The 14,604-nt window shown below is 42.4% G+C and overlaps 2 protein-coding genes across 3 annotated transcripts in view; one reads left to right on the top strand and one right to left on the bottom strand.

Moving 5' to 3' along the window:
- tfap2e (transcription factor AP-2 epsilon) overlaps positions 1–276 on the top strand; it is a 12,881-nt gene extending 12,605 nt beyond the window's left edge. For both annotated transcript variants that reach the window (XM_068710637.1, XM_068710638.1), the window contains exon 7: positions 1–276. This exon is cut by the window's left edge and continues 769 nt beyond it. The gene's annotated coding sequence lies outside the window, so the exon portion shown is untranslated.
- A 3,772-nt stretch (positions 277–4,048) lies between these two features.
- psmb2 (proteasome 20S subunit beta 2) lies at positions 4,049–14,579 on the bottom strand. The gene is made up of 6 exons (XM_068711319.1): positions 14,386–14,579; positions 13,689–13,811; positions 13,479–13,549; positions 5,616–5,778; positions 5,049–5,098; positions 4,049–4,274 (listed from the first exon to the last, which is right to left on the bottom strand). The coding sequence occupies exons 1-6, from the start codon at positions 14,474–14,476 to the stop codon at positions 4,173–4,175; spliced, it is 600 nt and encodes a 199-aa protein (XP_068567420.1). The 5' UTR covers positions 14,477–14,579; the 3' UTR covers positions 4,049–4,172.
- Between the last annotated feature and the right edge of the window lie 25 nt (positions 14,580–14,604).

Below are 14,604 nucleotides of genomic sequence, written 5' to 3'. Positions count from 1 at the left end.
ATATCCGGGACAACGACCTGCTCTTTGCTCCTCTTGAACTTTGGGAGACTATAAACTCCACCTGATTGGACAAGCACAGCCTCCACATGTAGTTCTTCTTAGTGGGTGGTCATGGGAAATTGAGTTCTCGAATAGGGGGGTAAGGAGGAGTCAAAGGCAGCTAAAGGAGATTTGGTTTCTTTTATTTTGAAGTACTGCGTGTTGGTAACTTAAGGAAATAACACAAATCATTTTGTACTTTCTGTGTATGTTTATTATTAATGTTATTACTGTTGTTATTATTATTGTATTACGGCATAAATGTAATATATTATTAAAGAATTAACTGATCGGTTTAGTTTCATGGCTGTGTTTTTATCTTTTCATCTGGGATATTAGAACAATAAAAAGTAATGGCACCTTCAGGTACCTTTAAATTACAACTGCCCACTTCAACTTACTTTTAAATCCAAAGGTGACGATGTGCTTTTATTGTGCTTCCATTGTAAATGCTTCCTCTTTCCATTTGTCCCAATAATGATATTTTTTATTGATCCCTGTAGGCCTGAGTCTATTGTGATTTCAACAGGAAGGTCACAGCGAGGACTGCAACTAACACTTCATTTCGTTATTGATCGATGTGTCGATTTTTTTTAGGTCAATTGCTTAGTCTATAAAATTACTTAAAATGGTGAAAAATGTTACAGCTTCCCAGAGCCCAACGTGATGTCTTCAATTTGCTTGTGTTATCTGACCAACAGTCCGAAACCAAAAGATATTAAATTCATAATGATTTTAAAGAAAAAAGAAAGTACATGTAAACGTGGCGTTTCATTTTCAGGGATGGCAATGTTTGTCAGTCCACTAATTTGGTCCAGACTAAAATATCTCTACATAACTATTACACGAATAGTGTGAAGACATTCATGTTCCCCAGAACATGAATCCAACTGAGTTTAGTTGTGCTCTGACTTCGGAGCCATCAGCAGGTCAACGTGTTTACTTAGCCTGTGAAATTTCTCAGCATCTTCCGATCAGGATCGGGACAACATTTTGGACAGACATTCATGCTCCCTGGATGATGTACCCTCATAACTTGGGTGCTTTTTTCTTAGCGCCACCATAAGCTTGACATTTGAGGTTCTGAGAGAAATATCTCCACAACTTTTAAATGGATTGTCATGAAATTTGGTTACAGTCATTCATGCCCCTCTCAGGATGAATTGTAATAGCTTTTAATCTAGTGCCATCATTAGGTCAAACTTATAATACTTTGGTTTATGACCAAAAACCTGCAAAACTCAGCTGTACTTTGTGTTTTGCGCTAATTAACAAATGATAGCATGCTGACACCTTAACTGAACGCGGTAAACCTGCTAATTGTCAGCATGTTAGCATTGTCATTGTGAGCATGTTAGCACGTTGACATTAGCATTTAGCTCAAGCCTATAGGTACAGCCTCACAGAGCCCCTAGCATGACTGTAAACTCTTGAGTCTTGTTGATAAATGACTTTAACTATTAATTCAATGCCAAACATGCTGATGAATGTCCTCTCAACCAACTTAATGAATCAATGAATCGACAAATTGTTTTAGTACCTGTGTAGCGCAGGGCTGTGGCATGCTAACACAAGAGCCTGAATTAGTGGGCATACATGCATCATGCTTAGGACAATTTTTCTGTGTGCACCCCAAGGGGCCACTCAAACAAAACAAATGGAAAAAAAGTCAGGGCCCTTCTATTCGCGAAGGGCTCCAGCAGGGGCCCCAGTGAATCGGCGGAGTCGCAGCTGCAGCCCTGAACGCTGTACCTGGGAGAGCGGAGACAGCGGTGTGAACCCCAGCGCCCAACAAGCCACACACACACACACACACACACACACACACACACACACACACACACACACACACACACACACCTTGGTTTTCCCCTCAACCCATCTGTTCCACATTTCTCCCACCGACCACCACTCACCTCCCCTCTACAGTCCTTCACTTTATTTAACCAGGACGAGATACTCAACACAATTACTGCTTTCCAGGGACTGCACACGTACACGTGTCGTCTGCTCGTTCACTCTCAAACATCACTCACTTCTACCTGCCTGTGTCTCCCTTTCTCTCCTCCCATCTCATTACCCTCCTGTGTCAACCCCCCCCCCCCCCACCCCCCTCATCCCTTCATCTCCCACTCTGTAACCTAACTCCCCCTCCCATCCCCATCCTCCTCACCCCCACCCTCCCCCCCCTCCCCCTATCCTCTCCCTCTATCTGACACTCAGCGGGGCCGCTCTCCATCTCTCCCTGTGCCTGCAGGCAAAACATATGCTGCTCTTCCCGTCAGATTCCGGTGTGTTTGAGAGAGGAGGGATTGTTTAATGTTTATTAATCACCTGTCTGTGGTGGAGACGGTGATAGCGCCACACACACACACACACACACACACACACACACACACACACACACTCGTGTACACATGGGCTGTCTCGCTCACACACACACACACACCCGCTGTGATGTTACCAATGCGGCCTGGTTGTTCCATTTACAGCTGTATATGAGTATGCTTGTTTACTGTAACACTTGCAGTCAAAATCTATTTCAGCAGCTACTTTTTTGAAGCAAATCATTAACATTGATGTGTTTCTTTCCCTATAGATGATCCTACAGGCCCATTCTTGATCTTACAAAGCCAACAACAGTATCAAATACGTATAAAATACACCATTGAACTGCTGCACACTCTTTAGCATCAGGATGTTGTCGTTTCACATTGAGAATTTGATGCCTGACAGAAGTCAGCAACTAAAAAGTTGCATTTTTCAATAGTCCTAGTGTTGACAGCGTGCAGGAGTTCAATGCTTTCTTTAGAAATATTTCATTTTCATATCCACCAGGACAATATTTAGCAACAAAGACATTTAAGATTTGGTTTATCTTTGATACAATAGCACCCTGATGGTAAATTTAAATTCTTTAACAGCCTGATTACTGAAACATCACCCTGTTAAATAAAGACACACTGAAATAATGTGGAGTGGCTTTCATGAAGACTTCACCTTAACTTGGCAGGCTTTGTTTTTCACTCGAGTTGTTACTGTCATGTTCGGAGCAAAGTGTCTGCAAACTGTTAACTGTTTTCAATCAAAGACGAAAATGTTCCTTCTTTATGTCAACCCACCTCCTACAAACTGTGATAGTCTGAGCATCAAAAGGTCATAGGTGACTTAGGGAATGGTAGCTATATTACTAAAAAGTAAATAATGTAAAATATAAATCTATAATTCTAGTAGTTTTTTCACAGCTGTCAACTGAGTGTGGGACCTCAGTACGGTTACAGGTGAACGTGTATGAACAGCAAATTGATCATACTTTATCATACTCGTCGGAAGATTAAAAATGAGCCATGACAACTGAGTAAACTCCATCTGCTGATGAAGACTGTGAGATGCAATTGAAACCTGGTGACCATCACCCCCTAATCGCCGACTATCTTGTGCAGGTCATGTTTATTCATCTACTGACAGAGAGGTGTTAATACAGCTCTATGGTCATTTTTTCAGGCCATGTTTTAATCGACTACATGGATATATTGTTGTTATTAACTTCAGCGTTCAATGCTGGTAAGTCAGAAAGCAGCTAGCTTGTTTTAAATGTACAGTGGCCAACATTTATTCAGTCATATGCTAAATTAAATTTGTAATTTCCCAGAGAGGGATTCATAAAGTATGCTTTCTTCTCCTTTTTATTGCTTGACAAGTATTATACAATAATAAATAGTTTTAAAACACCATTTAAACATGATTGTTTTTACTTCCGCATTAACTACTGCCAATGTAGTTTGGTCATTCAGGGAACTAAATTCTATGAGAAAACTACTTTTCCTATTTCTAAGTTAAACCATGTGCATGCGTGTTTTATTACACGTGTACAAGCATGAGCAAGTGTACATTACCCACACGCACACTCAGTACAAGTGCAAAAGTACACAGCCAGGAGGCTGTTCTCTTTCTATGTGCAGATGAGTAGACTAGAGAGCAACGAGAAAGCACCACAGGGACAGAGAGCTTGTATCTCAACTGTGTGTCACTTTTTATTGGAACAGAAAGAGCAAGGAGGTCAACGGTACAAAAAAAAAAAAAGGGAAAGAAAGAAACGAGGGCGCGAGGGTTGGTAGTTAAGCAGTGAGCGGTCACTTTTTGCCGGAGGTGAGCGTCTCCAGGTCATGGATGCCCTCCTTGTCAATCACTCGGACGGTGAAGGAGGGGAGGTTCATGATGAAGCGCTTGTTCAGCTGGAGGAAAGAGGGAAAAGAGACAAGAAATATGAAGATAACGGCACGAATAAGCAGACTGGATGTAGAATCAAATAAAGCAGAAAAATGAGGGAGGCGCAGAGTGATAAACTAAACAAAATGGGGTACTGACTATTTAAGGCTAATTGCCTGTGACTCGAAACAAATACACTTCCATTTTATCAAATGCATCAAACCACACTGACGAGAATCCACAAGGCCGCCCCCAAGTTTTTTGTTTTTTTCCTCTGGCGTGCTTAGGGAAGCGTCCGCAAACAGCTGTTTAGAAATGGCACAAATCTCCCGCTGGTTATACGTTGTGAACTTATTAGCTTAATCTGTAATCATTGATCAAGGCTCGCTGTGCGGCTTTAAGCTCGCTGGTTTCACTGTGAGAAAACATTCCTACAGATTAAAAAAAAAAAAATACAAAATCGGTGAATCAATAAATAAAAACGATAATGATTTCCTCCCGCGGAGCCTGTGTGAAAAAACTACTTTTGTTCAGTCAATTTCAGCCCGGTGAAGACAGTTTGGCCGGCAGCCGTCCTCTCCGAGTTAAGGATCGAAGGTCGTGTGGATTGAGCGGTTGTGCTGCTTTTGATGTGGACTCCATGTGATAAGAGTTAAATCCATGTGAGAGGGACTCGTCTAGAGAGTACACTGAGGCCACTTTTTAGCAGAGTTACTATCTGAGAGGCTGAGCAACATAAACAACTAAATAAGATGCTTAATGTTCTTATTCATACTTATGTAAAAACTTCTCTAACTCACTTCCTCAATGCACTTCTTCAGCAGATCCAAAGCCTCGTCTCGGGTCAGATCTAGAACAAAACAACAACAAAAAACAGAAGAAAATGAGAATGCTGAAAAGGAAGAAGAGGGGGAATGACCAAGACACAAATTAGATTATTATGAAGATGGAAAACAGCCTTTATTAACGGAGAAATTAAGTGGATATTGCGGTGTGGTGTTGGGGAGAAAGGAGGGGCCGAGATGCCATGTGAGGAGAGATAACGAGTTCAAATTGCTAAAAGCACTTGATGCTAGTTTGTCAGATTCATCAGGGATATTTTCACTGCAAACCACCGTGGAATAAACACACATTGTTGTCTTGTTAATAGACAAACCGTTTGCCGTTCAGGGAAATCCTTTCATGCGACAGTGACACGAGTCTGTCCTGTGACCAAAGTGTGAATCAACTGCATAATCTCTGCAGTGAGCGCTCTCCTGCCTTACATTCTTTATTTCTCTCTCTTGTCTTTCCAGTCAGTCTCACTGGAAACAATAAAGAGAAGAAGAAAAAAACAAAACATGCACGAGGCATTTCTCTGCACCGACCTGGTCTGTAGTGCTGGTCGAGAATGGAGAGCGTGAGGAAGGCTCCGTAACCGTGGGCGGCAAAGGGGGCCTTGGCCAGAGAAGACAGGTAGTCCATGTAGTAGAGGCTGGGCCCGTCTGTGTCGTCGTAGCCCGCCAGCAACAGGTTCACGTGGTACGGAGTCTGGAGCCAGAGGGAGGGGAAAGATTCGCATCACAGATGTACGCTAACCGAGTTCAATGCTGCTGTAGGAACACTCCTCCAGAACCACAGAGGGCATTATGAGACAGGTTTACTCTGTGGCAAGTCAAATTCAATCGGGTAGTTTGTTTGTGCTGAAAAGCACAACTTCTCTTTCTCAACTATTTGGGATTATTAGTTGATTATTGACCTTCCATCTTAGCAGAGACGTGCAGCGATGCACACAGCATAAACAGCAAGGGGGGGGGGGGGGGCAGCGGAGAGGTGAAAGGGCGTCACAGGACAGAGCAGGTGAGTGTGCGAGGAGGAGGGGAATCAGGGTGTCACTGGCAGTGTGACATCTGCTGGGAGTCAGCACCCCATGTTGCTCCCTCCATCGCACCCTCCCACCCTCCCTCTTCATCCCTTCTTTACCTCCCTCTCCCCCCCCCATCCCCCACCTTCACCCTGTGCCCTGGAGTAGCGCCAGGGCTCATTAAAAACTTCTAAAGTCGTTTCTCTTGCCCCTTCCCCCCCCTCCCCCTACTTCTTCTCTTTTTAAATTACATCTTTTACGCTTCCAGCCTCTTCTCCCTTCTCTTCCTCCAAAACACTAATTTTCTCTCCTCGTTGTTGCAAGCTACTGTTCCTCATTTAAAAAAAAAAAAAAATCCCTTTAAAGCTAGACTTTACAAACTTGTGGCCTAAATTCTTGACGGAGGTAGTAGCAGTGCAGTGTTTTCGGGGTTCAAATGCAACGATATAATGCCGCGGTCGCGCAGTGAGGGAAACGTGACTCACGTGTCGCCAGGCGAGTTTGCGATCCGCACACCTGCCCTCTCATTTCAATTCATCTCTGAGCCAACCTGCTTATTTCTGTGACTTGTGTGTTAGCTCTGTGTTTGCCACCAGGGCAATGATGATCGCTGTGCTCCCTGCGGAGCAGACTCTAGTCTGTGTGCTAACGACGGTTTTGAATCCACACACGTGAGAAACACGTGTGCATGTGTGTGTGCGCGCACGACAGGCATGAATCTCAGGTTGTATATCTTAGTGCGTGTGTGTGTGTTTTAACTCCTTCGTGAGCCTGCGAAAGCCCCAGTGGCGTTATCCCCCACAAACCCCCCCCCCACCCACTAGACACCTGTCTCGTTGGTTACAATGTAACAATAATATGGACTTGGCATCAAAATAACCTTCCCATGTCACCTCAGAGGGAAGCCGGCACCTTGTTAACCCAGCCACCTGAACTCACACCCAAATTCACATACAAACAATACACATATGTTTTATCCATACACCCCCCCCCCCCCGCTGTGACGCTTGCTCTCAGCCAAACAAGGCGACCGTTGTGCCACAAAACTAAATCTTCACGTGTGCGTTGCTACCATCACCTTCAGCAGACACAAACCTGCTACACCTGTTTGTTTGTTAAAACAAGGCGATAGTTTCTGGAAAAAAAAAAGAAGTTAATTTGCATTCTTGCCAAGAATTAGTTGTGAAGACTGATACCACTCTAGTGTATGTACGGTAAAAAAATTGTCGAGCCAGCAGTCGCTTAGCTTAGCACAAAGACTGTAAACGGGGGAAATGCTAGCCTGGCTGAGTCTCCACGATCCCCTGTAAATCCACAACATGTAGCTGTTGAATATATATATATATATATATATATATATATATATATATATATATATAGAATAATTAGTGAGCGATAGAGGCGCTGGTAGGCCGGTTTCGTTAACATTGGACAGAGCCAGGATAGTAGTTTCCCCCGTTTCCAGTCTTTGTGCTAAGCTAAGCCAACCGGCTTCTAGAGATAACTTCATACTTAGAGTGGTTTCCATCTTCTCATCGAAATCTCGGCAAGACGACGAATAAGCAAATTTCCCCAAATGTTTCACCGTCCCTTTAAGACATCGGCAGTGTAGGATAAGAGCAAAAAAACGCTTTTGTGGTGACACAAATTAAGGTCAGGCCTCTAAAAATCCTCCCAAACTCGTACCCCAAACTCCCCTCTTCCACGTTCCAGCGCTCCACACACCACCCTCCTCCTCCTCCACCCCTTTCCTACCTTCCACCTCCTCCTCCCCTCCCTCCCCCTTATTTTTGCACCCTGCCCCGGGGCGTGTTCTCTTTATTGGCATTTCTCCTCAATCTGCTGTATTAATTGTTCATCTGTGCAGGAGCAGGGGAGCCGCGTGCAATATGGTGGCAGTAATTATTTGTACCCATTGTGTGCCCGCGCTACAAAATATTTTACAAACCCATATGGGGCTGTAGATCACCGACGCACACAGGCTAACTGTTGCTGCGGCCTCACGGAAAAGTCAGAAAACAGCTCGAACTTTACGGGTCGACAAAAATCTTACTGGTTCGGCACTCTGCAGAGCAAACACCTAAATATATACAAAAACTGGTGACTGTAAGGCTTTTAGACATGATCTAAAAAATGTGATATTTATAAACCATCTGTTTTGCTGCATCTAACCTCACGTCTCAGCCTCCTAAACCTGTTTATTCAATATCAAATGAATCTCTATTTGTCTTCCACACACATTTTCTTTGCAAATATTGCAGTACATCAGACAGGAAGCTCAGACAAACAGAGGCAGAGCAGAAGCTCAGCTTCTATGTCCCTAAAACTTTGTTTTGCTCTGTGGTGAATTTCATGTGTATCATTACCGATATGATGCATGCAGCAGAGTCCAGGCCTCAGGTGATTATGCTCACCGCTAGTTTTCTTTGTCTCCTCTCTAAAGCTTGAGTGAATGCAGTACTCCAGAGGTTAGCGGAGTTGTTTTTCTGGACGGCAGGCTGGTTAAAGCAAGCACACGGTCGTATGCGAACGGGGGTTTCGCTCGCTCGGCGCCGACATGCTCCGCTGGCTTTAGCTAACTACACCTCCCGGAGGTCTGCAGCCACCGGGGTATGACATCTCTCAGACTAAAGGACTCATCTGTAATTTATCCTGCAGGAATACGGCCGTCACAATTAACAATATACCACTGATTCATTTATTAGTGAGTTTTTTTTAACCTGAGGGTCTGGATGTGCCAGTGGGATCACATGGTGATTTATTTTTTATTTTTTTATTTTTTGGGGGGGGGGGGGGGTGGGGGTGGGGTGGGGTGGGGGGGGGTGGGGTGGGGTGGGGGTCCAGAAGATGATTTAAGGATGGTAGGAAAAAACAAAGATTTGATATACAAAAGCAGATCATTATCTTTCCTTTCTGTCTGGGCTAAACTTTAATCTGCCATGATTTAATCAGATTAATTAAAATAGATTCCATGCAGCCAGTTCCCCAGACAAGAGCCAAGCGTAGTCTTGGACTACAGGCGGTTTTCAGCTACATACATCTACATCCAAATTTGTTTTAGTCAACAAATGGGCTTAATCTATGTTCTAGGAAATGTTTTGTTTGCGACATAGCAATTTTTCAAATGTATTTCTTTGTCCTTATAGCATACTGCTTTACTAAAAAGTGTTGATAGATGCAGACAGTTCAGTGGAATACATTTTTGCTCTTAACATGTTATAGAATGATGACTTTTTTTTGTGCAAGATGAAATGATTCGTCGAAACAATCAACAAACAATTGACCTTGATGTTATTAATCGTTTGTCATTTTTTTAAAGCCAAATGGAGAAGAAAAATTCACTGCTTCCCGATTCTAAAATGTGGCGATTTGATGCCGTTGATTGAACATCTTTCTGATGTAGAACAAAATAAGAACTTTAAAGAAGTTACCTGGGGCTCTGTGATATTTGAATGCGCAATTTTGCAAATATTTTGTGGCACTTTGTAAACCAAACGATTAAACTATTGATGCATCTATTGATTAGAATATAAATAAACCATTAATTAAAAGTAGGAATGGAACAATTGTACTAAACTGTTAATGCTGCGGACACCTCTTCAGAGAGAATCATTTCTGACCCAAATAAGACACAAAAACAGGTCAGATTGCATCTCCTGCATGTTTGTGAAAGAAACGTTACTTCTCGTTGATATTAAACGTTCCGAGGCTTTTGAATGGACGACACACATTACATATTCTACATACTCAAGATGGTCTGGGGCAGGAAAAAAAATTAATAAATTAAAAAAAAGCCCTGTTTATACAACATAATTTGCAAATGTCCTGCACTCTGGAGGTTGATGAATGTGAGAGGAGCGTAGCTGGAGGAAGGTGTGGGATGCAGAAGAGAAACTGCTATTGCTTCAGTTTCTGAGCACTCCTGAGAACGCGGCATTAGTAAATCCTGCACTCATAAAACCAAATTCATCACCGTGAGGCACGAAAAAAAAATAACGATACACTCGCCGCTCGTGGCAAGACATGAATATAAATGTCATCCTCTACAACATGTGCAACCTTGACAGAATTGGAAAAAAAACAAAACATCCCGATCCTATAGGTCCCTCCCGTGCGTTGTGTCTGTGCGTTATGTTGTTGACTCCTACTCGTTCTCACACTAAGTCTGCGCGGTGTTGTCTACTGGGCCTGGTTGCCTCCCCCTGGGACCCCCACACCTCCTCCTCCTCCTCCTCCTCCTCCTCCTGCTCTACCCCTATCCCCCGTTCGATGTGTCCCACATTCCCTTCTCTGCCACACTAATTGTTTTTTGTAATTATTTTCACCCTTCTGCTATTGTGACAGGCAGCGGCTGCACTGCTCTTAACAAATTAGTGCGAGTGATGCTCAACGGGCGGGTTAGGAGGAGCAGAGACGGCTTGAGCGGAGCGCGTCCTCACATATAGAAGCACATGTGCCGCCACCCACCCACCCACCCACCCACCCACCCACACACACACACACACACACACACACACACACACACACACACACACACACACACACACACACACACACACACACACACACACACACACACACACACACACACACTAACGTGTGCTACAAGGTGGAACAAGTGTAAAATGTATGCAGGGCTGAAACAATTAGTCGATCAATGGAAAATTACCACGTCACTGTTTTGGTAATGGATTTATGTCATTTTCAAGCGATGACGTGAAACACCATCTTGTTCTTAGCGTCTCAAATGTGAGGATCTGCTGCTTTTCCAGTTCAATGGGACAAAGTTGAACACGTTTGGACGTCATCTCGGGCTGTGGGAAAGTATGACGGCCCACCATTTTCTGAACCAAACAATAGATAAAGATAGAACAATGATTGGCAGATTGATTGATAATGACAGTATTTGTTAGCTGCAGCCATACAAATATGTTTCCTAATGTTTTCAAAAGCACACACGGTATGTGCTTAGTCAGCAGATGCTCAGATTTGGGGGTGGCAGGGAGCAAAGAGTCTGCATGACGGGCCTCATTGGGGCTGGGAACCAAACAAGTATTGAAACGTATCCAAAATTGGTCCGATTCTTAGACGCACCTATAATTCCTGTTTTAAATCAGGACACTTCGGATTATATTTGAATTAAGCTTGTTAACACTGATGCATTGAGCAGTTTGGGGGTTCCTCTCAGCATACAGGGTTCTGTGTGGTCGAGGCAATTTAGTGAGTTTAGGCTCATAAATATAATTGACTTTGTCTCTAAACTAAGTTACCAAACCGGCACACACTGATTGCTACATACTGAAATTTGGTGTTGTCCTGCAAATTGGGGGTGTAACTGAAACTCCAGTGACCTTTAAAACTTGCCCTATTAACATTCAAGTGTAGATTAAGTAGAGTATGATAGTAAAATAGCTTAACAGGGATTGAATTCAGAGAGTACGTCTCCGTGCTTGTTTTACAGTATAAATGCATGTAAATCTAGTTCGTGCTCGTGTGCCTTTCACTGTACTGCCTGCTTTAAAGTGTTGCTTCTGCAGGGCTCCCAGGTCTCTGCAAGGCCTTGAGGAAACACATAATTACTAAAAGCACTGCACTTCTTCAAGACATGTTTGGCATAAATAACCCAGCCAACTCACAAACATGCAAACTGATAAATTAGCTGGTTAAGGTGCCCGGTTGCGCTCAGAAATGAGGAAAGAATCTGCACCTTCATAGATTATTTATATTCGTTATATTTCTTTGGTCAGATTTTGGTATTGAAGTTTGGATAATATATCCAGAGCAGCGGTGCAGTTGGGGAGGGAGACCGGTGCTGCAGGCTCAGGTGTTGTCACGAAGTCTCAAAAAGGGGGAAACCTCCGTCACCGCTCACAACGAGCTGACTTAATACCCGGCTCTGACAAAATACAGCTACTGGCTCAGCTCAGATGGCTCAAGCTGATAGAAGCACAAACAGAGGTGTAATTACAGGTGAGGCTTAATTCCCACCAGAACATCACAGGAGAGTGACGGCATCAAGGCAATTGGGTTTGAGCGTTATTCATTTAATTAAAACAAATAATAATTTAAAGCTTGAATTATAAGGAAACATTTCTGACAAGGGTGAGTAAACCGCATATGGTTACCGCCCCTGCCATTTGAAGTGAGTATTGTTTTAGATTAATTAATTAGTGATTCTATCATTCGTTCCCTACAGCTAAATGAGATTGTAAATGCTAACAGAGGAAGGTAATTAAGTTAAAATAGAAATTAAAATATTTATAGGCATGTTCACTCATTACTCCAAGATGAATATGCTTAATTCAGAGGGTGACCACTGGTACGGGGGATTCATTAGCTACTGTTGTGTTAACTGAGGGAATATACTCAGATACAGGTGGGTTTGTTTAAGCACATGGAAAAAAACATGTAAACCAGAAGCATAAAAGATGGAGCGGGTCAGAGGATACGTAGCAACTCAAAGGGCAGCAGACGGTGCAAGTTGAATTTACATTTGTGTTGACACCATAAAGGCCGTTCAGCTTGTTTTCTGTGAATATCAAAGTGTGCTCTTGTTTTCAAAGACAATTTTCTAATTTCACACAACCCTATCTGACAGTGAAGTAAAAGTAATTGTATAAAATGACTGTGAAACAAATTGTGTTACATTAGTTTGCTGGTTGCCTTGGCCAAGTAGCTGTATTAGTTACTTAAGTTCACTTAAATATTGTTACATTTAATCATATCGCGTAATTCTTCTTCTTCTGGGGTCAAAACTATTTTAAATGTAAATAATACATTTGGTGGCTGAATTATACTTTGTCTCTTTTAAGAGTTATTATTGAAGGAAAGAAGAAAAACATTAATAGAACAGGTGATTCCAAACTGTGCATATATTCAGTTTAAAAGTGCGTAGCTAAATAAACAAATAGGTGCATATCAACTGACTGTTCACCAAAGAGCTTTTTCTTCTTTTATCAGAAACACAATGCTAATCCCAGGGCACGAGAAAACAACTCACACAACATAAACGTTGCTACCTCTGCTTTATGGGAAGCTGAACACCGCGTTAAGATAAGAGCAGTGCCGACAGGAACAAATGATTTAAAACAAAAACAAATAAACATGTGGACACATTTCTAATGGAAGTGTCAAGCAATGCAAGCTAATTGTAGGCTTTGGCTATGCAAGCTTGTTTATTTGTTTTTTAAAGCCATTATTTGATAAGTCAAAATGGGTGACATCAGTGTCCGGTCTGAACCTCACACGAACCAAGACGGCTAAATGCAGTTTGTGTGAACATGAGCAACTGATCTGAATCTATAAACAGCTTAAAACTCATATGGATTTGTGTGACATATGTCCTCTTATTGACTTTGTTGATTGTTTTATGTGTTATGATAGTTACCCTGCTCCGGAGATAGTCTGCAAGATTCTTTCTTGTGAAGTTTGCTGCTGCTGCTGGACTGAGTTCATAACCTAAAACAAAAGTAAGAGGCAAAGAAATGTCATCGAGACACAGAGTTGTATGCGTGTGGTTCTATATATCATTACTACATATTTTGGAGTTCATGTGGAGACCTCCGAGGAGAAGGAAGGACACAATCATCATCCTTACCGTTCCTCATCTTGTAGAGCTGAACATTTTTCTGGATGTACTCTGCAAACTGGGCTGTGTCCCCCGCTTCTCCAACACACAGCAACAAGATCTTCTCACTTAGTTTGAACATCTTGTCGTAGTCTGAAAAAAACAAACAAAGAACATAATTTATCATCGCCGTTGTGTTTACGAATTATCTAAGTGGTCATTTACTGTTTGCCAGGGTGGGCAACGTTAACTCAGTTAACGTTAATCTCTTTCACTTTCACTGTCAGAAGTCTGCTTGAACAGCTCATGCTAACCTAGCTAACTGTAGCTTGATATTCAAATGCATCAAATGTAGTTAATTAACTCAGGGTAGTACGTGAAAATAATTGAACGCATACTTGTGTGAGTTAAAGTTATCTAAAGAAAAGTAATCAAACTGCTAAAACACAATGAGAAAGATTTATCCGCGACTTCAATTTATCGTAGCTAACATTGCTGTTAGCTTTACTAGCTCAAGTCACATTCGGAATATGTGGTTACGTTTTGATAATAGGGACGTTTCACACTACACATCAATTTGCCATGAGAATAAATAACGTTAAGCACTATTTATCAGTAAAACAGTCTGGTTTTAATGTGAACAAGAGCTATGACTACAGGTCTTGTTAGCAGGTTTAGCTAAAGTAACCGGCTGAGTGGCTAAAGCTAAGCTAACGCGTTGTCATACCGTGTTTCATCTGAATGATGCTGCTGGCTGCAACATTATCGGCGGCGACGAGGACGAAATCTGGTCCCTGTATGCCAATTAAATACTCCATTATGTCAAACAGACGTGAGCTGAAAGATTTCTACAATAATCAGAGATAGCAGACGTCTCTTAACCTCGGCTGTACAGATTACACAGCAAAAGTTTGAGATTGGTGGCGCGGGCTGTTGTCGTCACCGG

This window comes from Cebidichthys violaceus, unplaced genomic scaffold, assembly GCF_023349555.1.
Source record: "Cebidichthys violaceus isolate CVI_PGR_0920_01 unplaced genomic scaffold, fCebVio1.0.p SCAF_16, whole genome shotgun sequence".
Lineage (NCBI taxonomy): Eukaryota > Metazoa > Chordata > Actinopteri > Perciformes > Stichaeidae > Cebidichthys > Cebidichthys violaceus.
This window is presented reverse-complemented; position numbering and strand designations above follow the sequence as displayed.

Excerpts from the sequence above, each read along its gene's own strand:
- psmb2 (XM_068711319.1), bottom strand. The coding sequence starts at position 14,476 with ATGGAGTATTTAATTGGCATACAGGGACCAGATTTCGTCCTCGTCGCC. Across the intron at positions 5,779-13,478 it reads CAGACTATCTCCGGAGCAGG|ACTCCGTACCACGTGAACCT; the intron begins GTAACTATCATA and ends CTCTGGCTCCAG. Across the intron at positions 4,275-5,048 it reads TGAAGAAGTGCATTGAGGAA|CTGAACAAGCGCTTCATCAT; the intron begins GTGAGTTAGAGA and ends TCTTTCCTCCAG.